The sequence below is a fragment of the Dysidea avara genome, chromosome 3 (genome assembly GCF_963678975.1).
Source record: "Dysidea avara chromosome 3, odDysAvar1.4, whole genome shotgun sequence".
Lineage (NCBI taxonomy): Eukaryota > Metazoa > Porifera > Demospongiae > Dictyoceratida > Dysideidae > Dysidea > Dysidea avara.
The window spans coordinates 16,735,347-16,762,007 of NC_089274.1; the positions used below are offsets into that span (position 1 = coordinate 16,735,347).

The 26,661-nt window shown below is 38.7% G+C and overlaps 3 protein-coding genes across 4 annotated transcripts; 1 reads left to right on the forward strand and 2 right to left on the reverse strand.

The window, feature by feature from the left end:
• Nucleotides 1-1,918: 1,918 nt before the first annotated feature.
• Nucleotides 1,919-9,818, reverse strand: LOC136249756 (protein LKAAEAR1-like). 2 transcript variants are annotated; one of them, XM_066041863.1, is made up of 8 exons: nucleotides 9,658-9,818; nucleotides 9,482-9,568; nucleotides 9,284-9,427; nucleotides 8,592-8,674; nucleotides 8,467-8,541; nucleotides 2,275-2,332; nucleotides 2,093-2,221; nucleotides 1,919-2,045 (listed from the first exon to the last, which is right to left on the reverse strand). In XM_066041863.1, the coding sequence occupies exons 1-8, from the start codon at nucleotides 9,670-9,672 to the stop codon at nucleotides 1,986-1,988; spliced, it is 651 nt and encodes a 216-aa protein (XP_065897935.1). In that variant the 5' UTR covers nucleotides 9,673-9,818; the 3' UTR covers nucleotides 1,919-1,985. The 2 variants fall into 2 exon arrangements, with proteins under 2 accessions (XP_065897935.1, XP_065897936.1); XM_066041864.1 differs by lacking the exon at nucleotides 9,284-9,427.
• On the forward strand, nucleotides 9,791-16,526 carry LOC136249755 (peroxisomal acyl-coenzyme A oxidase 1-like). Its single transcript, XM_066041862.1, has 15 exons — nucleotides 9,791-9,970; nucleotides 10,038-10,200; nucleotides 10,252-10,406; nucleotides 10,456-10,563; nucleotides 11,426-11,545; nucleotides 12,368-12,483; nucleotides 12,537-12,706; nucleotides 12,922-13,084; nucleotides 13,721-13,783; nucleotides 13,837-13,964; nucleotides 14,131-14,298; nucleotides 14,348-14,453; nucleotides 14,506-14,723; nucleotides 16,196-16,331; nucleotides 16,383-16,526. The coding sequence occupies exons 1-15, from the start codon at nucleotides 9,856-9,858 to the stop codon at nucleotides 16,443-16,445; spliced, it is 1,992 nt and encodes a 663-aa protein (XP_065897934.1). The 5' UTR covers nucleotides 9,791-9,855; the 3' UTR covers nucleotides 16,446-16,526.
• Nucleotides 14,878-26,206, reverse strand: LOC136249754 (diacylglycerol kinase theta-like). Its single transcript, XM_066041861.1, has 26 exons — nucleotides 25,982-26,206; nucleotides 25,666-25,745; nucleotides 25,513-25,615; nucleotides 25,382-25,467; nucleotides 25,216-25,335; nucleotides 24,826-24,946; nucleotides 21,319-21,387; nucleotides 21,121-21,230; nucleotides 20,518-20,593; nucleotides 20,380-20,468; nucleotides 20,273-20,331; nucleotides 20,128-20,218; nucleotides 19,960-20,073; nucleotides 18,916-19,060; nucleotides 18,819-18,866; nucleotides 18,660-18,766; nucleotides 18,440-18,603; nucleotides 18,129-18,383; nucleotides 17,752-17,991; nucleotides 17,603-17,696; nucleotides 17,489-17,550; nucleotides 17,399-17,441; nucleotides 17,278-17,346; nucleotides 17,176-17,229; nucleotides 16,813-16,911; nucleotides 14,878-16,759 (listed from the first exon to the last, which is right to left on the reverse strand). Exons 1-26 carry the CDS (start codon nucleotides 26,118-26,120, stop codon nucleotides 16,574-16,576), a joined length of 2,823 nt encoding a protein of 940 aa, XP_065897933.1. The 5' UTR covers nucleotides 26,121-26,206; the 3' UTR covers nucleotides 14,878-16,573.
• Between the last annotated feature and the right edge of the window lie 455 nt (nucleotides 26,207-26,661).

Genomic DNA, 26,661 nt, shown 5'->3' on the forward strand with positions numbered 1-26,661 from the left:
CATTATGTACACAAGGAAAAGTGTATGGCCAAGAACTGACCCTTGAGGTACTTCAGAGTTGACCGACAATAATGCACTGTTTACACTTGTGAAAATAAGTAGAACAGTAACTACCTTACAATAGGAAATATTGACAAAAGGAAAATTTGACAATTAATCAGCTTTGACAAATTAAAATTGCTGAAAAGCAAGAATCACAGATCTAAACATGTGACTTGAGGCACTTATTGACATTTGACAAATGTAACCGATTCATCAAAATTTCCTATTGTATGGTAGGCAAGCTGATCATGCTACCCTTAACACAGAAGGTGTTAGATGTTTCTATGAATGGATTTTGGGGTGGCAGATATGAGAAGTCTTATAATACAGTATGTATGTGGATGTAAGTTGCATGCCGCTACTAATTGCTCCTCAGATCAGCTCCAAAGGTGATTTGTTGTTGCCATGAGAATATCATGAAGCTCACTTATGAAACACATGAATGGCACATTTAGCTACTCCTCTTGTCTTCTCCGCAACAGGTAGGATGGCTGCTTTATAAATATCTAGCTTCCTTCCTTTCAAAGCAGAGAAGTGGTTATTGTGACGGGATGGATCAGATGTTGTCATTTTCTCTGCTGTTTAGATCTTATACTGATCTGTTAGCTGCTGTGACTTTGATTCAGGCAGAGACTAATATACACCTTACAGCTACACCCAGGGTGCTGGATTTAAACATTACCATGGACACCCATAAAGTGTTATGATTACTCCTGAATTTTAACAGTGTAGGCTTTCATGACTGCTAACTCTTATATTAATGGCATTTAAAATGTTGCACTTTGTTATGCTAAACAAAAGTAGATACTCAACTCTGTCTATACACACTGACCTGATGTCTGTAATACGGTTCATAAAAACAAGTTGAATAGCAGAGGTGTTTACGTGCATGTGGTTAGCCATGCAGTGAGTTTTGCTCTACACCCTTGCATTCAATCCACTGCATGACAAACAGTGGTTGTTAAAAGCTTCCTTTAAAAGCAAATGTAGATGATGAGCACTTTGTTTGACACTAAAAACTGCTCTTATGTGCAGTGGTTGGTGGGATAATAGTTGGATGCCAAAAGAAATTAAATCATAACAATATATCTTCACCTTTTAAAATAATTGATCATTAATTCAGAGAATGCATACAAATTTATCAGCAAAACACAACTCTTTAACCAAGCCATATTATGTAGTATTGAGCATAGCATTCACTGAAAATTTGAACACTTCATGCACAGTCTATAATAATTATACAGTAATAGGCTGTTACCTAATTAATGGTGTTTTTATAAGCAATTGAGGGGAGGGGCTCAATGCTCAGGTTATATGTTCCAGTTTAATCTTAGAGGATCTGAGCTCCATAATGCTACTAAGACTGAGAATTAAGCACAAGGTACACCTCATAGTTTTGTATATAGGGTATAGTTCTAGTTTGATGCCTGGACAGTTGTGGGACACTTCAGGGCTTAGCTACAGTTCTTTACCATGTCATTCATTGTACACCTATTAAAGCATGGATAATGAACTATACTACATGTCTAACTATAGAGTAAACTAATACCAGGGAATTATGGTATAAGTCTTTTTGATGCGGTGCAAAAAATTTTAGCAACTTATTGGATGCATTTCAGAAGCACTTTTGGACTTGATCAATACAGCCAAGGAACCATGAAGTGTGGGGCTGGTTTTCTGGTCATCTTTCTGTAGCACAAGCCTTCATGATCCCTACTATAAGGTACCATTGAACTCCACATGATATGATGCACAGGCAAACGAAGGTCAGATCACCTTTAAGACAGTGACATAGTTAGTCATAAAAAGTTAACTAGAACTAACTGGTGTACTTCACTCTTGTACCATCAGAGATATTGAGACCTGTTTACTTATGATAGGAACATAGAGAAAATTTGTAATAATATTACACTTCAACAATTATTATCATCATGATACCATTATTATGATCTAGTCACTGTTAACCCTTTCTCATCTTCCAAGATGGCCTCACATCGTTCCCTCTACACTTGGGATAATACAGCAAATTTGGATCACTAAATTAACTTACTTGTCTTTGGTTAAGATACACAGTAGCATTAGCAGTAAGTCCAGGATTCTGTGGTTGCAAAAAGCATTTGAGTCTGACTGCCTCCATTGCAGAAGGTTGTTGAGAAATCAAGTGGTTAATTTCTTGAGCCTGGTGAATTTTATAGAATATTATTATGTTTCAGCATTTGGAGTCAGTCTTACCTTATCAACACGGAATTGATATCTGATGTTATTTACACGTTCCTTTGCTTCAGCAGCTCTGGTAGGGGTTTAGTAACATTTTATTTACAGTATGGTGAAGTCTTTTTATATTAACACGACAGTGATGTCTCTTGTATCCCAGCAGTTTAGCTGGCAGTTGGTATACCACAACATCCCAGATGGTGATGTTATCTTAAGTCAATCATTTGTGTACTTATTGTGTACAGCATAATCTCATTATTGTACAGTACAATTCCAATAAATTTTAAAATTAGAATTAGGATATAGTATGAAGGAACACAAAAATGTTTACATAAGATCAAACTACTCTAATAAAGCAGTCGTTCATGTAAATCATACAAAAATATTTTTACACAAAAATTTAAATGCAATGAAATGGACCACATATGAAACAAAAATTTATTGCTTTTATTATGAAATTGTACAGTATAAGTGGAACTATCATGGCCAGAAATTTTTTTCAAAAGTCTCTAATAGAATGCATGCTAAAAATATCCTTCTAGGCTTTCAGGTATGGTTAAAAACTTTCTAAAGTGCTATTTAGGCTGAACAATACACCAGGAAAATAGTTTTAAACCTTTTTCAAACTTTCCGAAACATCCCCAAATCTCCATATCCTCCTGTCAGTCATGTAACAATGTCACATGGTACTATTGATGGTGACCATCAGTGAAAACACTGTTTGTCATACTATATAGTTGTGACCTTACAAAACATGATCCTGCATGAAAGACGATGTTCGGTAATGGAAGGTTCAGTAAATGTAGTCAAAACATTAATAAAGAAATTTTCGTACAAGTTTTGCATACGAAAATTATTTACAACGAGAAAAAAAAGCAAATTACGATATATAGTGTATACATGTGTGTGTGTGTACATGTGTGTGTGTGTACATGTGTGCATTTGTGTGTGCATGTTATACACATGTCTCACATTCCATCTAGCATTTACAACTTGCATACCATCGTCAGCTGGGTGACTAATGACAAGTAGTAAACTCAACACACAGAATTGGAAAAATGGGTTACATGATAATACAAGAATCTTTCAAAACTAACTTTATGGATAAAATCGCTATTTTCTCGGGTAATACCAAAATAAGGAACACTTATCTATGAAACAATATGCCATGCCCACAAACTTATGGTACCATTTACTCACAGATGCTTGCAGCTACATTGGACCATATGGATCTTTTTTGGTTCTTGCAGCTGCAACAGCCAAGAAATTAGAGTTATAGACACGATATAAGAATATTAATTTTGGGGGGGCATCACTGTTTTGTGGACTGGACTGGAACACTAGGGACTGACATATTTTTTGTTCATTTTTATACATGCTATGGTTGGATTTATGGAATCAGGGAACCTGCAGCCTCACATGCAGCACACTAATAAATGCTGAATATGAGCAGTGAAAGCAAAAACTTTGTCATTTTTTTTTCTTCTCTACAACACTTATAGAATTTTTTTACCTTTTTATAGAGTAACATTACAGGGAATGTGATCTCAAAAGTAACAGCGATGGTTAACTAGCAAATAGAGCGGTGAGCCTGTACTAAATTTGGTCAGTAAGCCAGTTACACTGTTGTGCTAGTGCATGCAAGTAGCTATGGCAGACTTTTCATTTGTGTACTCTTCTGATTTGTGTATCATAGAAAGGTTGGGTAACTAACTGTTAGACTACAACTATAAAAGTAAACTATTAAACACTATAATACCTATATATATACTTACTATCAAGAGTACATTATTTACTCTTGTTACTAAACTACACTATCAAAGTCCAAGCTAAGCCATACCTATTTGAAAAGTTGTTGCTTGGATTTATTTTACAGTAAAATGGGTTGGTCAGTAGGCAAAAAAAAACAGCTAGCTAATTTCAGACATGTTTATCTCAGATAAATATTTGTAGCTACTGCACTATCTGCAGACATACATACATATAGCCCAATGAGTCATGGACGACACTGAAGTATAGCTGTTAGCCAAGAAGTAGAGGTACACTGGTTTTAAGGGAACTACGCCCAAAATATTACACACTGACTGTTCTATTAGAGCATCTCAATCATTTTTGCACCAATTGCAAATTAAACTCTAGGTGTCACATGAATCTTAAATTTTCTTTTCTTAACGCAAAATTGGGTCAGTCGGGTCTGAGTAACAACTTTTCAAATAGGTATGGCCTTATCCTCAGAGGAAAAAGAATATTGGCAAAGTATCATCTTGCATCTCAAAGTGTGCCAGCCAGATAAAATTCAATTGAGTGACTTAACACTTGCCCAAACTATTCTGCTTCATGTTCAGCTTTGTTTTACTGCTATACAGGATTACGAATGAAGATCAGTGCTCCTCTAATCAACCCAGTCAATAAACACAGTAATGGAGAAAGAAATGGAACACAAAGGAGGACAAAGATAAGTCCATTGTAGCTGCTGTGGTTGGCGAAAAGGCATGCCTCAGGCCAAAGCAACGTTCAACAGTAAAAGAAATCCAAGGACTTACCCTTAATCATGCCAAGTTATGTTTGGCTAGAGGCATCACATAGTCAATCGACCAGTCAGCAGCAAATTAAGTTAACTATTTGAAGGGTTTGGGATCATTCAGCAGAATTTTTGGGCTTGATTATACCAAGAGTTCATAATATATACAAGTATAAGAAAAAATTGGGAATTTTAAATTAGATTAGGGACAATGTATAATGCTGCAATAAAAAGTACTGAAACAAGCTGGATCGGAGTAGTACGTAATGTCCAAATACTGTAAAACAATAAGAAGTGAATATCCCTACTGTGCAACTTGTTTGTGAAGTTTTTTTGCAAGCTCATGACCACTAAATATCTGCTGAATTACTCACAGCACTATTATACTAGATTATGACTCATACAATAACAACTGATCAGTGGGCGTGGCTCTACATAAGCCTGCAGACAATAATGGACGTAGATTCGTGCATATCTACATGGGCGTGGCTACCATATGTCTACAGACAGTAATTTACGTAAATGGGCGTGGATTCGTGCATACCTACACACTGATGAATGGACGTGGCTACCATATGTCTACAGACTGTAATTTACGTAAGTGGGCGTGGCTCATGAAAGAAGCAGAGCTACGCTATGATGTGTGGTAACACATCCACATTTAATTTAGCACGTAGGGTCAGATCCGAATAATCTGTAAAGCAGGACCTGGATGATCCGACTCGGTTTAACATTGTTACTAATTAAACTATATTTATTGACTTACACATTGCTATATAGTTCGTTGTGAGTTGCTCTCTCTGATCGATATCAACAGCGAGTCTGACGTACGCGTGTGTTTTTGGTACAACCGGCGACCACAAGTATTCGAATAGTTTGATGCAATATACACTGGTATGGAAGCCGTACTGTAGTCTATTAACACTCAGCGGTAGAACCTTGACTGATGGCTATGGTAAAGAAGGATAAAAGGTAAGACAATAGCGCAAGCATTGTATGTTTATCAATATACCAAAGGTTTTTTCTTAAGCGATCTAGAAACGTTTCTGCGAAAGAATTAGGGCTGTAGCTGTAGCCAGTTTTCCGCTACGCTTGACTGAAGGCGTCAGGCAGGTAGGCAGGCAGTAGAAAATTCTATTGACTAAATTTAAAAAAAAATTCTGTAGCAACTTGATGGAAACGTTTCGGGTCGATCTGAAGACACTTTTGGGCTTGGTTTTACCCAACCAATACTGTCATGTCGTTGTGAGGAAATTAAAAATCGCGGCAGGTTTTTGGGTTATATTATATCATGGATCGCCCCCACACCTTCGATGTCCCTAATATACAGTACTATCGTACTGTATGATACTGAGCAGAGTATCCTACTATCATATACCCCTCGTATCATGAAGTTAAGATGTAACAACAAGATGTTGTGGTTTGTGATGTATGAGCAGCCATAAAAGTGCAAGAATCATTAGCACCATTTTACACTCGCGACACTCAGGATAGCCGTATTCATGAATGGCCTAGCAAGAAACGCCTACGAAGCGGTCCCATGAAAGAACGATTGTAGTTCGGTGAGAAACGCTTAGAGCTGGAGATGATTTGGTTGCTAGCGATGTTGTTAGGCACGCGTTCATTCGATACCATGTTCAACTAATGACATCATTAATTATACAAAGAAAAACGGGCGAACTCAGAAGTGCTACATCATAACTTCACGATACGCTCTTCTACAGGGGTATATGAGAGTAGGATACTCTCCTCAGTATATATATATTATGAACTCTTGATTATACCTAACCAATACTGCCAAGCTGTCGTGAAGGGAAAATGAGGCTGGTTTTAGGGTGATATTATTGGCAAACCTTCATGATCCCTACTATACCATACTACCATACTACCATACTATAGTCTGTTCGTGTTCATCTGAGCACTCGTTTCTTGTCATTACATGGGCCAGCTGCCCAATATTCAGTAAGGCAATGAAGCCCTTTACTGACTGGGCACATACATGTTGCTAATTGGGACAAGATTGCTTGTTTTGTGGTAGGAACTGGGCTTACTGAATTTAACATTGTGGTATATATCATTGTAGGATGTCACAGAAAAAAAGGTATGTGACAACCAGAACAACCGACTGCTATATTAGAGTGTTTGATTGCTCTAACTAGTCCTGTTAGTGGCTGACCTCCTTCCCCTTACCATCATGTGATCAATATTTTGGAATCAGAAAAGTAAAAGTAATCACTGCAATAATCATTAAGAGAAGGACAGTGTGTACCTCATCCAGGCCAGAGTACAGCTATATATGCAGTTGAATCTCAGCAGGACAGTAGTTACATCCAGCACAGGGAAGTCATACCTCCAACATCAAGTGAAAAGAAGGAAACTGTATGGGTTTAAATATCGGCTGTTTGCTAAATTTGTAATTTGCATGGTTGCTTGATTTTAAACAGTGCCTTCTGCACTAGCATACTACTTCAGCATACATGACTGCTTTATTAGGGTATGTGAATCATCATTGTTTAACTACCACTGTATAAATAAATTTTGAGGTGGAAAATTTTTGGGGTTTTTGCAGATTGGCAGCTATACGTGAAAATGTCCCCCCTTGAAGTTTTAAGCTTGATCAAAATGGCATTGTTTGAGTATTATACATTGTCATGAGCCCATGGAGTTCAGTCAATTCACATTGGTTTGGTGTGCAGTGTTACCAGAATTATAATACATATTAGAGTTTATAATGTGGGAGGGCCCATATTATAAACTCTTGGTATTAAGAAGTAGTCAATATTTCATCCCCTAAAGGCATGTCACATTACCATTGGTAGATATAATTCATACTGGTCTTGTCGGATACAGCTGCAAAGCAGCAACTGGAACCCAAAAACAGATCAGCAGGATACACATGGCAGTAACAAGTTCTTGTACCAGTAGACAAATTAATCTACAGCTGTACTGTATGATTTGTGGTTAGTCTAAAACAAGTTACAGGTGTTAACAACACTGTTGCTTTGGGATCACAAGAGCTGTCTGGTGATATGGGATGATCTCGTGAGCAAGTAATACCAGCAGGTGAAGTGACAAATTGAAAGCAGCTGTGAACAAGCACTCTGGAATCTTAGGGTAATATAACTGGTACTTTACAACACACTCTATTAGTGAACTACCTTTGTACTAGCTAGCTACTTATTGGTATCATTACTGTCTTAACTAACAGGTGAAAATATTTACAATGGCTCAAGGGAATATATCTCTACATTGCTAAGACAAAGGTAACTGCATTGGGAAGCAAAAATCTTTAAGGAAAGGTAGTAGCAATGTTTGTAAGTAGTTGCTGGTTTTTTTTTCCAGGTAAGCTTCTCTGCCATTATTCTCACATTGTGGTGATAAATCCTTGTATTATCATATTGTCATAGCAACTTTTTTAGCAGCCTAGCTTCATTGACAAGCGTCAAAGCCAATCAAATAATATCCTGATTAAACTATTAAAAAACAGAATCACAGAATTTGGCACGTGGTTTGTTGCATAATTAGAACCAATTTAAAGTGCTTCACTAACTCTTTCACTGGCTGTAAACATTTAGAGCACTGGTGAAAAGCATGGAGAGAAAGACAAAAGATATTGTTCTGCTTAAATGATGATGTGTGTATGATCATAGGCTAAATGATGTGGTATTAATAAAATGTAACAATCTTACCTTAATTGACCAATCAATTCACTGTTGTACTCTTGCTCAATCACCTCACTTATGGCTGGATTTTTACTAACTTTCCTACAACAAATTAGGGATACACCACATTATGACGATCTACATATGCTCACTCTTTCTCCTCTTGCTTGACTGCACGAACTCTCTTAAGAGCAGCCTCTTGTAACTCCTGAATGTGCTTAGGAGGAGACTCGTACTAAAATAATGTATAATTATAAAACACTATCTACGAAGTAGCCAATACTGTTGCAAGTAAAGTAACTTGAGTTATATTACTAGTTTTTATAGCATATTTTGTTTTATTACTTAGTTACCACAAAAGGTATATTACATAATGTGTTATACAAGTAACATGTTACTTCCAACACTGAAGGTTAGTTAGGAAATTTGCTGTGAAGCCAGAGATTAGGTAGATAGAGTTACGTTTAGACAAAAGACTCTAGATAACGTTATATTGCTATGGTATTATGAACATGTATTTGGACAGCTGACAGACTGACTGAACCTTCTGAATAATTGTCTGCATACTGGATCCATAGCCTATTATTATTATTATTATTGGGGGTACAGGTAAGAAGGCAAAGCCTGTAAAAATCTGATCTGAACAATCAAACTACTACAAAAATAACTCAATATCATACTGGTAATCATAATAAAATCTATCTAGGTGTGTCTTAAAACAAATTGGTTGATTAACAGATCATGTGGGAGTCCATTCCAATCATTTATAATTCTTACTGAATGAAAGTGACGACGTGGCAAAGCAGGTATTATATGATATAACAAGTCTTGTACATTGACTTACTGCATCATATCTGCTCTTTTCTATGCTAGTTAGTTTGTTGTACTGGGTAGTACTAAGATCTTTCCATCGCTTTGGCTGATATTTTGTTGGTGCTGGTCTGGGAGGTGATTGTGCGGTAGGACACGCCGCATCGCGCATTAATTTCTAAGCGCACACACAATAAACAATAACTACACAAACATCCATGATGAACCATACCTGAAGCCTTTTGGACAAGTTCTTTTGACTGACGGTAGTCGTGGAGTTAATTGGTGGTAAGTGAAACACTTCACCTTCCCCCTGTGTCTGGTGTGTTAAACGAACAAAAAAAAGATATGATGATTTCACCATAAGAATCTATGATTTCACCAAACTTAAGTCAAACAGACACTCACCGCTTGGTTTTCCATCAGTTATTTGTTCGTAGCATATCAACGAACAATTACAAGTCTTAGTGCAATTTCTTTAGACTGAGCAGCTTCAGACCACGCATACAATCATGCAACTGTTGCCATAGCACTCACTAACTAGAGGCGCAGGCGCTCATTTTAGTTGCGCCGAGTGCGTTGACCTTTTGCCCAAGTTTGTTAGCAATGGCGATGGCAAAGGAGCTTAAAGTCGAACGAGAGCGGTCCACGCTTGATGTGCTGGAACTGACGCATGTGTGGGACGGTGGGGAGTTTATGACTGACATAAGGAGGGAAATGGGTAGGGAATGATCATGGTGATGTATTAAATATTAGTGCATATCACATCCACGCCCCTCCCACTACAGAATCGTTAGTGTTCTCAGATCCAGTGTTCAACAATGATGACCTGTACTTCCGCTCAAATGAAGAAGCTTTCATGCGTGACATGGAAAAATCAGTACGATATGTTCAGAGATGCCAGGAGCTGAATATACAGGATGACCCTATAAAGCGACCGCTATTTGTCAGGTGAAATTCTTTTACTGCTCTGACATTGTAGGTGCATCCATATCATTTCAGAGCCATAAACACAGAGCTGCCGATAGAAATTAATGAGACAATGTTTATTCCAACACTCGAAGGGCAGGCATCCAATGAACAGAAGGAGAGATGGCTCGAACCAGCTAAAAGACATGAGATTATTGGAGCTTATGCTCAGACAGAGATGGGCCATGGTTAGCTGGGGAAATATGGTACCAGTTTTTGTATGTCATTTTTTTGTAGGTACATTTATCCGTGGACTGGAAACTACTGCCACATATGATCCAAAGACTCAGCAGTTTGACATGCACAGCCCAACTTTGACCTCAATGAAATGGTGGCCTGGAGCATGTGAGTAATCAAGAAACGTAGGGGCTGGCATGTGGTGTGCTAGCTCAAGGAGCCAGCATGTCACATCAGTGTGTTATTACATTATGCATACATAACTTTATCAGAATCAGGTGATGGATAAACCATTTGCCTTTAGTACTCTTACTAAAATTAATTTGAGTGAAATCACCCCAAGATACAAACTGTCAAAGTACCATTTCAAGGCAGTCAAATAACTGTTTGTGGTGTATGAGTGTTTTGTAAATATGTAAAAATAAGCAATTGAAAAACAAAGAAATAAGGGAAAGTGGCTTCTCCTTTTCATATAGAAACTTAGGCATGTATTGTGAGACAGTGTGAAATTATTATTTTGCCGAGTGAGATTGAGATACTCTAATACAACAGTCACCCAGAAAACAAATAACTAAGCTTTCAGCAAATAAAAATACTTACCAAAAGATATTTGCTTTCCTTTACCCATTCTTAGAGGAGGGGGTGGGGCTAAAATGATGACATACCATTATTAAAAATTAACATGCCGCAGAACTGCCACTTTCTAAGGCTACACCATTTTCCAGCTGTTTCACATAGAAAACTTAGTAACACAAGACATGTATGGAGAAACAGTATCACTAGTTTATATGTTTAGTAATGTAGACGCTTATCCTACATAATCCAGACCATTAATGAATGGTGTCCCTTTTGTATAGAAATCTGGCAGTCTGGACATATTCCAAGGTGTCCATACATTATGTAGGTTCTCGTATAATGCATGTAGGAAATTTACCTGTATGCAATGGGTTGTTTGTAAAGTGTTTTGAAGCTATCTAAAAGGCTATATAATTGACGGTATCTTAAGTTACCGATATTTTTTCTTGTCTAGTGGGCCATACTGCCACTCATGCTGTAGTGGTTGCTAGACTGATCACTAAGGGTAAAGACCATGGTATTCATCACTTTTTGGTACAACTAAGAAGCCTTCATGACCACAAACCATTACCAGGTTAGTACCTACAGACACTTTCCTACTCCTTGCAATTTTCCAAAGCGAAAAGCGTGTTCATGTGACCATTAAATAACTGTTAGCTAGAGCCTGCTGAGTGCTAAGGTCGTAATTGCTGTACAGGACGACTACAAGAGGCAAGGATACAAAGTATTTGTAGCATTGTGTTATTAAATGAACCTGTGGATAATCCAGCTAGTGAGATGGTTTTCACAAATTACGCTTTACGGAATACGCTTTACGGATTTGAATTGCAAGTTTTTGTAAAGTGTCTGTATCCGATATACCATATTTCTTCATTGGTAGCTGCACTTGAAAATAAGGGTTTAAACGTTGTTTTCGAGCACTGAGTAGTGGTTGAGTTTGAAATAATTGCCATATTGATTTGAACTAAGGTAATGCTGTGGTATTTAACCAAGTGAATACGGTAAATGTCTTCATGATATTTGAGCTAATATACAAGGAAGCTACCACAGTAAATATGGTAGTTCAAACAATCAATGTGGCGAATATTCAAACTTGACCTCAACCACTACTTGACACTCAAAAACAATGTTTAAGCTCATAATTTTGAAATTGATTGTGGTATTGAAGATGCAGTGTTTAACCAAGTAAATTACTGAATACTGTGGGATAATTTGCTGCAATGGCTTTGATGTGTCAAATCTGCTATTAGCTACAGTGTGGAAAATCACACTACAGTGTGGAAAATCACACTACAGTGTGGAAAATCACTGCTCATTAAAAGTCTTTCTTCCTGCCATAATTTCTTTCCACCATTCCATCACAATGAACCTCTGCTACATGGTGTATATATTTTAGGTGTTCATGTCGGTGACATTGGAACAAAGTTTGGTTATGTGGGAGGTGATAATGGTTTCTTGCGTTTAACTCACGTGAAGATCCCACGTGAGAACATGCTGATGCGTCATGCAAAGGTTAGGTTGGTATCCTTCATTATAATGTTGTTACATCTTCTGTCATTTTTCAGATTGCAGTTGATGGCACATACACAAAACCAGCCCATGAAAAGATCTCCTATGGCACCATGATGATGGTGCGGGCATTTCTGTTGTTCTTTACTTCTGACCATCTATCACGGGCTGTCACCATAGCAACACGGTACTCTGTGGTTAGAAGGCAGACTCCAAGCAAACCAGGGTAAGTATTCTTGGCTAGAGACTGCAGTGTGTCTGCTAATAGGAGCTTGTGTCTCTTATTTGTGCATTTATAAACGTGTCTTGTGTTGCCATAGAACCTGGTCCATATGTGACCAGCTTAGAGATGTTCCCTCGATTAGTCATGAGCAAATGGTTTTCACCAAGCTTCTCTATAAATTACTTGTGTTTAGAAATTATTTGCTTTCTCACTTCCAGTGGTCCAGAGATGCAGATATTGGATTACGTCACACAACAGTACAAGCTACTGCCACAAATTGCCAACTCATATGCACTCAAAATGGCCAGTAGGTTTATGATGCAACTGTATGTGACAACTAAGGGAGAAATACAAGAAGGAGATTTGTCTTCATTGCCAGTGGTAAGCCAACCAAGTGCAGTGGAACTGTCAACTTTGGTTGCGTTTGGGCAAAATCTTCACATTATAAGCAGGTTGTAGGTCACTCTACAGAACGATACATTTGGGTGTTATTACTATCATACTATGGCCAGTTTAAACAGGTGACTGTGGGACACAGATTTTTTTGATAACTATACCATTTTTCAGAGACCATGAGCTTAGTAGAAGTATTTCTTGAGTGAGGATCTTTGGAGAACAGTGTGATTTTTTGCTGTCTACACACCAAATGTAATGATCATGTTCCTTTTGTTCCTTCTTTAACTGCCAGTGCAGCCCACACATACGTACACGTACCACTGAGCTCAGCTTTGATACCTCTTCATAAACAAGATAACTTCCACATGGTACTAAATGTAAAGAATGTGTTTTTGAATTTGGTTCACATGGTAACTTTTATACTGCAGATCAAAATTAATTTTAGTTTGAGAATCAACTTTTTTTTGGATTTAAAACTTAGTATTACAAAATTTACAAAATTAACAATTGTAAATTAATAGGCCTTTGGCTGTCCATATCCAGATTCTGTCCTTAAATTAGAATTTGGATAGTATGATTTTGGTACTTGGTCCATAAAATGTTGTGTTTTAATGTGCATAGCTCCATGCAACCAGTGCTGGATTGAAGGCATTCTCCACCGAGATGGCATCTCAGGGTATTGAGGTACAACATTGCGTAACATTAAAATACATACTAATACAGTCATTCTTTGTCAGGTGTGCAGGCTCTCGTGTGGTGGGATGGGATATTCCTTGGCCAGTGGGTTACCCTTCTTATACGTGAGAATAGTGGCCGCACAAACTTATGAGGGAGAGAACACCGTGCTGTACCTGCAAACTGCAAGGTAAGTAGTAGTAGTAGTAGTAGTAGTTTGGTAGTGGTAGTGGTAGTGGTAGTAGTAGTAGTAGGTAGACTCCTCATACTGCCTACAAAGTATGTGAGGTGCTTTGTGGGCTACGGTTGGCTGGTAGCTCAAGTAGAAGGTCTCATTGTTGTTGCTATGTATATAGGTATCTGCACAAGCTCTACTCACAGCGACTGTCTCAGGCACAGTTGCCATCAGATGTGGCATACCTGGGAGCAGACTACCCTTGTCACACAACATGTTCTGCTAACACACCATATCAACTATTTGATGCACATATCCAGTTGGAGGCTTATCGCCAGCGAGCCGTCAGGTGTGGTGTAGTTGTAACAGAAAGAGTTGATGATTTCACTTGCTTACAGGTCAGTATCAAAGGCATATAGAATGATGGAGGCAGCCCTTGCTAGGGGAATGGACCAACCGGATGCATGGAATGCTGCGTCTGTGGAATGGGTACGAGCTGCTAAGGTAACCAAAACACTGTACCACATCACCTTTAAGAACCTTGTAAACCACTTAGGCACACTGTCATCTCTCAGTACTACAGATGTTCATCAATGCAGTTCAAACACATGAAATGTGTCCCAACAATCGACACATATTTAAAGCTCTCTGTGACATGTTTGCCTTGCATGGTATAGTTGAAAATGGACGGGAATTTCTACAGGATGGCTACATGAGCTCAGAACAGATGGACATGGTACGACAACAGGTCTATGACCTACTAAAAGTGATCAGGTAAAGTATAGGATGGTTAGTTGGTTATACATATACAGTGGAACCTCATCGTAAACAATCATGTTGGGACCACTATGCAACAGTACCATAGGGGATGCTATTACAGCAGGGATCCTACCTAGGTTTTACCAAAGAAGTTCCACTGTGCAACCACTTAGTTTGTTCCATATTTTAACACTTGGTTACAATAAATACACATGTGCAGTGATCAACAAAAATTAAACTACACACACTTTTGGAGTTCTAATATGTTGGGGTGCATAGTATTAACATTGAAGAGTTTCTAAAATAGTATGCTTCTGCTGCAATGTCTGCTGAGTAAATTCTGCTTAGTAGGTGTCTTCAATACTGGAACTGCACCCGGCGGTAGCCACCACTTTGAGGTCGGGGCTGAGGCCAATCCAGTGGACGGGAGATACGGAAAAAGATCAGGAACGCAATACGACTAACTTGGACGGTAGCTGTGTAACAGAGTGCGCCTACTAGCAGGTTGTTGTTCCGAGTCTGTTTGTATCGTTTGTGGTCCCACTGTTCAATCAAGGCAGTAGAAAGGAACCACAAGCAAACAGGATAGATGGTGACAGTGTACCTCATGAATTGGTCAAGAACGGTCGTTTCCAGTATCACCCAAAGTGTCAGGAAGACAAGATAAGAAACGATAATGATCGATGAGGCGACATCAGCTTTAACTGTTTTCCCTGAGTTGTACTGCATTGTGATGTTAATGTACAGGAGAAGTTCGATGATCTGCCAAGTCACCATCAGTGCTAGTCCATTGTGGACTACAAACCTTGTTATCCACTTGTCCATGACCCAGCCTTCTTGCTGTAGCCGGCTGGTGCGCCAGTACATCAGAAAATGCGCCAGCCCCAAGCACCCAATGAGTAGAGCTGTCACCAGAATTTGACACACCAGTCCAGGATTGACGTGACGGTTGGCGTACACGTATAGGCGAACAATAATGAGCCCCATAGCCGCCGAAAACAGTAGATATGACGCCATGGGAATGACCTTTGGAACACGAGGTCTGAACAGAAAGCTCCAGCCATACAATAACCAGGTGCACTGCCAAATAAACATGAAAATAATAGCCACGGCGTATCCCCACATTGGTGGCGAGATTTGCAATGGGTAACCTTTCGTAGTGTTGCCGTGCTTGTGTCCCCGATAGAATACTTCAAGGTCAAGATCAAATCCATAATTCTCTGAGTTGTCGGATGACGCTAATCCATAGAAAATGATTGTGATGATTAACATAAACGTCGTAACCACCAGCACTATCGGCTCGGATAACTGGGTCCCCTGCTTTGATGGCCACGAGAACATCATCATGCGAAAAACTGAAACTTGGCACGTTGTTGACACAGTAGTCGTCCGTAAATTATGTAATTAGTTTTACGCGACAATATTACTAAATACAGTAAATATTTATGTGAATTATGACATCTTAGCATTTTAAACATTTTATTTAGGAAAGAAGCTGTACCATTAGTTGATGCCTTTGATCACAGAGATGAGTTACTCTGCTCAGTACTGGGTAGATATGATGGTGACGTTTACAACCACTTGTACCAGTGGGCCCTCAAGTGTCCCCGTAACAAATATGAGGTGTGTTTATCATCCACTATATTTCTTATTATGTGCTCTTCACTGCAACAGGTACATCCTGCTTACCACAAGCATTTAAAGAAGCTTATCAAACCACCCTCTGCTAAACTGTAACAATTTTGTGCACTCAAATACCATGTGTGTTCTGTACATGTGTACTAAAATTATAAACAACATTTCAAACAAACAATTAGATTTACTGGGATATGAAGATAATTCAAGTTGCATGTTATTGTTCTAAATCACATGGGCATTTGTGGGCTACCTGGGCGTTTGTTCTCAGGATATTTTCTTCTTTGCAGACCTGTCAGGTCTCCATCGGTGTGGTGCCTCTGCAGCTCAGGCCTAATGGCATTTTGCTTTGATGATGATGATTGCTGTCTGTTTACTGACGATATCTTCCTACCTGATTTCTTCAACATTTGAGCCTATTGGGTGGGGTGTGGCTATGCTCATGCACATGATAGTAGGAGGGGCTCACTTGTTTTGCACATTGTTCTATGGTGACAGTACATGGTCTTTGTGTCCACGGCTCACCATCAACTTGTACTGACACAGCATGGTTAATCTTGATCTTGCACTGTTGTAAATGTAATATTACATACAATGGAACCTCTTGTATTGAACCCTCTAAATAAAGGACACTGTACATTCATTTAACATCTTCATTTATAAGCCTCTACAGACTCTGAGCTGTAGCAAAACAACAATAATTTATCTTTGAACCTCTTCCCATATGATTATTTGATGGTCTCAAAGAGTTCAATATGAAGAAGTTCCACTGTGTATACTTGCAGTTACGTAGCTACTGGAGAATTCATTCACGGAGCATTAGTTGGCTGACCTTAGATCCTTGTGCTAGTCTGGTTCCTCCTCGTAAGCCACCTTGCATTTGACCCTGGAGGGTGGGGCTCAGTTATAATGCATGCAAACAATACCATCATACCATGTGCATCACTCCGCCAATCCCTACAACCTCAAACACACCATCACCAAAGTGAGCATTCTTGAGTTTCTGAATAGTATACATGTACTACATGAGTAGTATTGGCATGAGATTTGCTTGCCTTTTCTGAAGGGTTGCCCCAAACTTCTGCACCTGCTCCCCAACTAGGGTAAGATAGTAAACCCAATGGAAGACACACGGGCCACCCTACCTCTGAATGTTCAATACAACAATTCCTTCTAAATCAGGTAGTTGCACTGGATGGTCATCAACCTGTAGAAGTATTGTCATGAAACAGTTTTAAATATATTACTGGCCACTGTACAATGATGTTAATGTGTTTGCTTAGTTCTGCAGTCACTTTCTTTGTCACCATCTTCTGCAAAGCCAGCTGAACGTAAACTCCTTTGTTGTGAAACCTACAATACAAGGCCACAAATAAAATTATATCGTAAAGAAACAAACAATGCTGACCTGCTACTAAATTTCTCAGGATTTTCTTCCCTAGCTAAGTGAAAATCTAGAGCTATATCAGCATCAAGCCCAATTCCAAAGTAGTTATTCATGACAACCATTTTCTGTTTCTCTTCAACCAATCTGTCTTTTGTGTCTAGTGTTGACAAGGCGTTGTAACCATATTTCAATGCCAAGTCTGAATCTTTACGTAACAAATTAATAGTGGGTAGTTGATCCGGAATGAAATTGATCATCCACCTAGCAAGACAAACCAGTGTGTGCGCGGTGTGTGTGTATGTGTGTGAAGAAGCTACAACCGTATGAAGGCCACGTGACTTTTAATGGTAGTGGAGAGGAGGAGGAGGGTGTATGTGTGTGTGTACACACCAACATACCGATCTAATTGTGCAACATCAGCATTCTCCACTGAGAACAGAATGTTAAGCACTTTCTCTCCACTGTACCCTGGTCCCCAATGCAAAACACGAGCCAAGTCATTGCCAGTGCCAAGAGGCAACAGAGCAGATAGTGGCTCCTTAAAACATAGTGCATCCTGTGCCTCTTCAAGCACAGAGAGCACCCAACCAAAAGTGCCATCACCTCCGCCAATTAATATTCTGAACCGAGGTATGTTGCGGAATGCATGAAGCCTGAAAAAATAGGCGTTCAATAAAATAATAAACTAAACAGCAAAGCGACAACTAACCCAACATGTGGTCCACCATTTCCTATGTCAAACACTTGGTGAGGGTTCAAGTAGTGACGAAACTTTGTGAGCAAATCCAGGCCTTGGTTACCACCGCTACGTCCATTAATGAACACCAGTAATGGCTCCTGGCGCTCTACCACATGTTTTTCAAGACATTCAGGCTGTAGAGGTTTATTAATGGTACAATGCCATTTTGTATGTCACTACTGTCACTCACATGAAGGTTGGGTAAAATATAATGATGAAGTTTGACAGATGTTTGATCAAGTATGTTACAAATTTGACCAGCCGCAAAGAGTGTTGTACAATCAATAAATACAAGTTCTACAAAAACAACAAACCACTATACACATTACATAATAACAACACAGCTTACTAGCATTGGGATAAAATGGTCCAAATTTAGCGTCCTCCAAAACATTACCTAAAAAAAGTTTTACTGTGATTAGCACATAAGGAAATATATTTTCTACCTGGTAACAGTTTCTCAATGAACTTTTGAGCCATAGTCAAATCTTTGACCTGTTCTTTAGGCAGACCCCATACTGCCAATACAAAACGATTAGAGGTTTTCTTTCTGAGATAAAACCGAGTCAAGGTGTGCTTTCTTACAGGTTGCTAAAGGAAATACAAAATCATCCTATACAGCACAATCATGCTTAGTACAGTACAGTAGGTCCATCTGAACTCTCAATGATCCAAACAGTGTGAATAACTGTTCCATTAGAGTACTTTGACAACTACTGTATCTTCTATTAGAGAGCTTTGTAAACAAATTCACTTATCTGAACACATTTTGTGGCATACAGGAGGTCCCACTGTACTGTTGCAGATTACACTCTTCACCCAAAACTCACACAAAGCAAAAGGCAAAGCCTCTGGCAGCCATGCGAAACACAGCTATTGCCGCCCAGTGAATCAGCACTAGGATGCCTGTGCACCACTCAGGCACTTGAGCCTTGAGCAGACAAATCTTCCTGTGGCAGGACTAGTAACCTGCAGCAGGTCTCACAGAGAGAGGTCGTGGAACCCAAAGTTCCACTATGACCCCAACACCGCTCAGTGAGAAAAGATCATCTGGGCTTTTGCTTCCTCAGTAAACACTAGGTACCCATTGATGGTAGAGTTGACACCAGGCCACCAGGTCCCCATTTAAATAGCAGGAGCAATGTGAGTAAAGTTTCTTGCTCAAGGAAACAACACCAGTTTGGCATAACCAGGCATTGATCCTGGAACCTTTCGATTACATGGCTGCTCCTTGGCTATGCTGATACATACACACAGACACACACGCACACACACTACACACAGATACATACACAGACACACACACACAGACACACACACAGACACACACAGACACACACCACACAGATACATACACACACAGACACAGACAGACAGACAGACACATACACACTACACATACACACAAACATTTCACAGCTTTATAATACTGTTACACAGAGTCACAACACTACCAGGACACATTAAGAGAATGTAAAATAAAAACTTACGGTTTTCAAAAATGTGATAGTATCCCAAATACAATGTGACGGAGCCAGTGAAGTAGTCTGGACACCACTATGCAGATAAACTTGATCCAGTAGAAAATTGTCAGCAACTTCATCCTGCACAATAAGGGGTGGGGCTTAGACAACAGACACAAGGAAGAGGAGCTCAACCTCCATATCAAACAAGATTAGAGCCTCTTCAATAACAGTAGCAACAGTTGATGACTTACTAATCCCCAATTTGACATGCTTGATCTTTGTACTAAAAGGAGATCAAAGGCAATTAACAATCAACCTTCACAATCATTACACTCACTGCAGCCATTGGCTATAGATGGTCAATGGTATTTTAGCTTTCTCGTCTATGCCATGATCCTAGCAAACAATTGCATATACAACTACACAACTAACATTTCGTCTCACCTTGAACTTAATAACTAAATTGGGAATACGACCCGTTGATTCAGAGATGTTGAACGGAATGTCAGTATTGAGCAGTGGCCTTTGGGTCGCTGTAACAAGATATCTTAACAATTGTAATGGCAACAGTAACTGTATTACTTTCATCAATTGACTCTAATAGATAATAATCTTCTTCGTTGTCCTCTGGAATTTGAAACTTCTTCAAAGCCAAGTCCTGCAAGAGTTACAATTGGAACAACCATGGTATAAAGATTTCATTCTGAGAACACATAGACAATTCCTTATATAGTTAATGTTTTAGAATAGGGATTCTGACAGTAACATATAGCTATTGCAAGAAAGCAGTTGTAGATTAATCCATATAATTTGATCCACTAGTGTTTATAAATGAAAGTGCAATACTTCCATATATATCCATAACATGGTATGAATCATGTGCAAATTATCGTTTGATGAAAAATTGATTTAAAGATTAATCTCAATAGCTGTCTCCTTAATAAGACCATCCTGTTACGAAGCAGGGTCTCAAAATAAGGGAACCTGATCATCTCGTTACATCATCTCATTACTACGCCAAACTTTTGAGCACATGCAAAAAATCTAAATAAAACTCAGATAGTACAACTGTACACAATGCTTGCTGCAACTAGTAAAACTGTACCTGTACTCACACAGATAATTAACCTGACAGATTATATGGCATCTCTCTATATGTGGGGCTCCATGATACAAAATGCTTACCAAAACTTCTTTAGCAGTCATCTTCTTGGAAACCAACAGTCGCTGAGAAGAACTCCTCCTTTGTTGTTGGTAGCAATCCTTCATGTCTTCGAATACCATCACCTGATAGCCTGAAGGAAATACAAACCATTATAGCGTGTGTGTGTGTGCGCACGTGTGCGTATGTGTACATGCATTCATTCATTTGAATGTTCACACCTTTCTCTTCTGTATCTTCTTCATCATCTTCTAGCTCATATATGGGAGAATCAGATACCTGATCGATGGCTACAACATACACAACACCACTGGAGTAACTAACATGTTACACTGAAGACAGAACATTTATTATATCATCAAACATTTTTTCTGAACAGAAAAGTGATTAGATTATAACAACTTTGCGGGTAGAAATTAGTATGCATGTGTTATCTTGGTATATATGCCTTTACAAAACATTGCCTACAGTTTACAAACCAAAATACCGTATGTGCAATAATCATTGTAATTGTAAATGAGCAATCTCAGCACAGTCATGGCTTTTGTGTTCAAACTTCAAACCACATTACACACACCACACACTGTACGTACAACATGGAAACACAGCTGAACAAGTAGGACTTCTTGATGTGAGGTGTGAAACGTGTACATGTGAAGGTTATATGATACTATACCAAGAGTTAATAATAGAGAGATGCCCATAAGCGATTTTAAGGGGGGGTGTTCAAACTTCAAACCACGTCACACCACACACTGTACATACAACATGGAAACACAGCTGAACAAGTAGGACTTCTTGATGTGAGGTGTGAAACATGTACACGTGAAGGGAAAATTATATGATACTATAACCATAAGCGATTCTAAGGGGAGGGATGCTGAAAAATAACTTTTAATTAAAAAATCTTGGGGAAAAGTTCCAGTATAGATTGGCATTGTTATTTTTAGCATTTTTCATGTTTTTAGCATAAATTTAGGCTGTTTTCAAGCCTTCAAATTGCAAAAATCCTGCAGCTTCTGGGCCAGACTCTCCTGAAATTCTACTTTATATTAAAGCCATACAACAATAGTCATGCTGTTCCCTACTTGGCCCCCCTGTAGGTCAGGTCTAGAATTTCCACTGACTATAACTACACAGTATGGTTGAAATGTGGAGACAATAGTGTTCCATGAAAGTTGGATAGCCTTGCAGAGTTGGCCAGACCTCCCATACAGATTTGTAGACATAGCTATATACTTGTTACAGGGTTAATGTTAACTCTCAAACTCAATAAAATGATACAATTAGCTATTAGCAAGTTGAAGTCTCCATCAAGTCATTCACTGATGCACAACAGGTTTCCCCAACTCTATTCACACATTACCATAACCAAAGACAATTCAATTTGACATCATGGTTTGCTGCACTCATGTACTGCACTGTAATTCAAGCTGCTAACACTACATTATTTACAAAGGGTGAAACAAATATCAAACAGTACGGTAGTATTGGGATCACCCATAAAATGATGTACGCCGCCTAAAATGTTGCCTTCAAAAATCATCCTAGAGACATCTTACGAGATGAAAATCACCTTTATGGATAATATTAGTCCATCTCACATCAAATACAGCATTATAAACAAGAAAACACTAATAGGCGACTGGATATAGAATTGAAAATAAATCGCCAAAACTCAGATTTTAGTCTGCCTGCCTGATCAGTCGCAAGCCATATACAGCAGTCACCCTGATAGAACAGTCACACACATGTATAGCTGTATACTATAACAAAAAAAAACCAAACAAACTAGTATTTTAATTTAAGAATGAAGTAGGGATCCAAGCAATAAAAAGTAGTGAAACAAGGGATGAATGATGGCATTACAATATAGCTCGGTGGGAAAATCCCTATTTCGGCATTCAGTGAACTAAATCATTGTTATAACATGCCAATGTAGGGATTTTCCCACCGAGCTATGCTGTAATACCATCATTCATCTCTTTTTTCACTACTTTTCATTTATTGCATCCCTACTTTTCTGAACTGAATCTTCTTCAAATTAACGAATGAACTAACAATGTCTAATTGACAGATTAACAACTATTTTAAAAAATACAAATATTTTTCTTAATGAATGAATAACGAATGTGTACTATTCATTAGTACTCTTTACAGTCCAGCCATTATCAATATAGGCACAGAATTTTCAAGCAGTTTGCAAGTGTATTGGCATATTTTCAAGCCAGCACAGTCCATGTGTATCTGATCCAACTTCATTCTGATCTTCTGATCATAAAGGTACTATGCAGTAGTGGGTATGCTCCTCAAATTACAGATACATTCTCACATGTGAAACACTAGCTATGACAAAGCCAGCCAAATGTAACCAATAATGTCTAGCATAAACGAAGTAGCGAGATCAATAACACATAACATACCAGTATGGTTATGTGTTGTTACCCAGGATACATGCAATAAATTAACCATGGGGGGTCCATTGAATACAAGTGAAAGGAAAAATTGGGAATTTTACAGTATTCAGGATCATAGAAAACAAAAATCAGTGAAACAAGGGAGGTCTACAGATAGAGGTTGACTATACCTGCAGATAATTATAAGTATATCTGCAGGTAGGCGACCTCCCTTGTTTCACTGCTTTTTGTTTTCTATGATCCTGAATACTGTAAAATTCCAACCCCATGTCTTGTTTGTTAACTTTATTGTAACACATGACTAGTGAAACATGCACATGTATACTGCATCAAAAGTAAGAAGGGAACCAGACAATCAATTACTGAAAATTGCCAAGTGGCCATTATGTTTCATTTTCAGCTATGCTACAGCATTACAAATGAAGAACAGTACAAGAAGTAACTCTGCAATCAATCCAGTCACTACAGGATTCCTGTTTATACAAACCTAGCTATAGGGAAATCATCACATGCTATACTGCGAATCGACGCCTTGAGCTGTCAGTGAAGAGAAATGAGACACAAAAAGACAAAGGTAAGTCCATGATGTATGCATTATATGTACTGCAGTATGCCAAAAGGCACCTGTCTGGCTGAAGCAAAAAAAAAAATCAAGCCCATAGTCCCAGCAAGAGTTTATAATATAAAGAGGGAGCCCTCCCTCTTTATATTATGAACTCTTGGTCCCAGCCATTATTAAGTTACGCAAGTCAGTCAGTCAGGCAGTATAAAATTCCTCTTAAAATCTTCAAGAATTGTAGCAACCTATAGGAAGTGTTTTGGGAAGTACTGAAGGCACTTTTATACCTAACCATTACTGCCAAGGTGCCATGAAGTATTGTGAGGCTGGTTTCTGGCCAAACTTTTTTGTGAGAAAGTAAAACCTCCATGATCCCTAACATACAGTTACTACTGTACTGTATGATATGAAACATTTCAAACTTAATATTTCAACCAAGACAGACAACCAGATTTTCTATTATGCCACATTTTCAACAGAGGCAAAAAAATCACACACTCTATTTTTTAAAACAAGAAAAAAAAATCAATGATCCTAATTTGTTAACTACATTTTTTTGATGGAAAATTATGTGGCAATTCGAATCAATTAAAACTCAACTATTAGAGACTGTGGGATATACATAGCTATACTTAAGATGCAAGCACTCTGCAAATTCAGTACTTTACAAAATACTATTATTACTGCAACCACTTAACTAGCTTATGTACACACATGTCCATAAAAGAACAGAAGATATAAAAGACATTTACCAGATACAGCTCCCAAGTCACTGCCATACCACTCCACTATCTCAGGTGCCAACACCAATGCAGAGAGGTCACGAAAATCACAAGGTGTCTTCTCTATTTTTATAAAGCAGGATGAATGCACCTACAAAGGTATGCATAAACATGTCAACAATAAGTATTCCCCAAGTTGACTTTTAGTTAATGTTCAAATGATAACCCATGTCACGCCAATCACTGTCTATTATTCAACATTTTTGAAATGTAAAACTATTATAGTGCTAACTGTAAACAACTTCATTTGCACCCAAGACATAACGATACAACTGAAACTAAGTAAAGGGTTCATTTCTTATTGTACACAATATCATAATTGCTATTGGAACAAAGAACAATGATAGTGTTTTCTCTTACCAATATGCCACACCAGGTGCACCTCATCCCATTAAGACACTGGTCACCATAAGATTTTCCGCACTCTTCACATTTTCCTTTAGGCAAGTTCCCTTCAATCCAGTGATGTTTATGCTGCCTCTGTAGTTAAAGATGCTGGTAGTGTTGCAATCCCTTAGTACCTTACCACTGCTTCAATACTGTAGAGTGACGTTGCCTTACAGTTTACAAGAGCATATAACTTGCACTGTTTATGAGCATAGTAGTTACACACTGTAAAGCAATATCGAATCTATGAATAAAATCAGCTTTACTAACCAAGACAGCAAAACAGTGTAGAAGAATCAGCTTTCTTCCTACATACATTACAGAAACGTCTCTTGGTGGTCACAGCCTTGCCCCACTTGTGCGCCAGTGGTTCCTGCACATTACATTATGTGGGATAACAGAGCTAATATAGCTATAACTTACTGTGATGGCAGTCAGGGCGAGATGAGGGCACATGGTAACCAGTGTGTTCATACATTTCTCATGGCATGTGAACCTACACACTGTAGAAAACAAACCCACAGACATGACAGTCAAATAAGGAATGAACACAGTATAGCTATCAATCAAGTGCAGACTTATAATCGGAAGCCATCTAATGCCCAAAGACACTCCCATAAGCAATCAACACAAATGGACGACATCTGCACCTTCAAGGTATACTAAACGTGTGCACTTTAGCATTTTTTGAGTCTTAGTAGTGCGTTAGTGTGATGTAGTGTTAGCGATCGCCACTCACCTCTGCACGTGAATCCTTGTCCCTTGATTCCCCACAATAGATCGCTGCAGTGCTCGCAGTATGTTGGCTGGAAGAAATTTCGGCGCTTAAAGTCGTGCCCAGAATGTCGCTTTTTCTGACTAGTCATCGGTTCCATCATGCACCTCCTCTAGGAACAAGTTCACAGGTACGCATAAACGGAAGCTCCGGTTTCTTGTTTTCGGACATTCGTTGCATTCTTACTATGTAGCGGCTTCGTGGTGTTATAATTATTTTTTTGTGGTTGGTATTGTGACGTAGGAATACGTTTAGTCTAAGTGATGTAGGAATACGTTTAAGTGGCGAATATCACATCACAACGGGTAGACACTTCCATACTCGTGACCGGGATTAAAAAGTCTGATCGCCAAAATGTATAATATGATTAATGAGCACAGATTACAATTACAGGGGGGAAACTATTACTATCGCCAAAATATTGCCTTGATCACTTGATTTCATCTTTCCAAGAGCCTGATCGTCAACCGTAAAAGCTTAGTAAATTCTCGTGTTGCTCAAAGTTAGCGCTTGATCGCCACTTTTGCGGACGCCTTGATCGGTTGATTCACTGCAAAAATACCTCTTGATCACTTGATTAAATTTTGATGAGTGCATCAATTGGTGGTATGGAGGTGACTACCCCTTGCATCACTCTCGATATG

What these genes read in the sequence shown, in the direction of transcription:
- LOC136249754 (XM_066041861.1), bottom strand. Translation starts at nt 26,120, where the DNA reads ATGATGGAACCGATGACTAGTCAGAAAAAGCGACATTCTGGGCACGAC. An exon ending in TGACTTGGGAGCTGTATCTG is followed by an intron (nt 21,388 to 24,825) that starts GTAAATGTCTTT and finishes TGTATGTTGTAG; the next exon opens with CCATCGATCAGGTATCTGAT. An exon ending in CCTGAGAAATTTAGTAGCAG is followed by an intron (nt 17,697 to 17,751) that starts GTCAGCATTGTT and finishes CTTGTATTGTAG; the next exon opens with GTTTCACAACAAAGGAGTTT.
- LOC136249756 (XM_066041863.1), bottom strand. An exon ending in ACTTGTCCAAAAGGCTTCAG is followed by an intron (nt 9,428 to 9,481) that starts GTATGGTTCATC and finishes GTGTGCGCTTAG; the next exon opens with AAATTAATGCGCGATGCGGC. An exon ending in AAAAGAGCAGATATGATGCA is followed by an intron (nt 8,675 to 9,283) that starts GTAAGTCAATGT and finishes ACATTATTTTAG; the next exon opens with TACGAGTCTCCTCCTAAGCA.
- LOC136249755 (XM_066041862.1), top strand. Translation starts at nt 9,856, where the DNA reads ATGGCGATGGCAAAGGAGCTTAAAGTCGAACGAGAGCGGTCCACGCTT. An exon ending in GAAATGGTGGCCTGGAGCAT is followed by an intron (nt 10,564 to 11,425) that starts GTGAGTAATCAA and finishes TTTCTTGTCTAG; the next exon opens with TGGGCCATACTGCCACTCAT. An exon ending in TATCGCCAGCGAGCCGTCAG is followed by an intron (nt 14,299 to 14,347) that starts GTGTGGTGTAGT and finishes ACTTGCTTACAG; the next exon opens with GTCAGTATCAAAGGCATATA.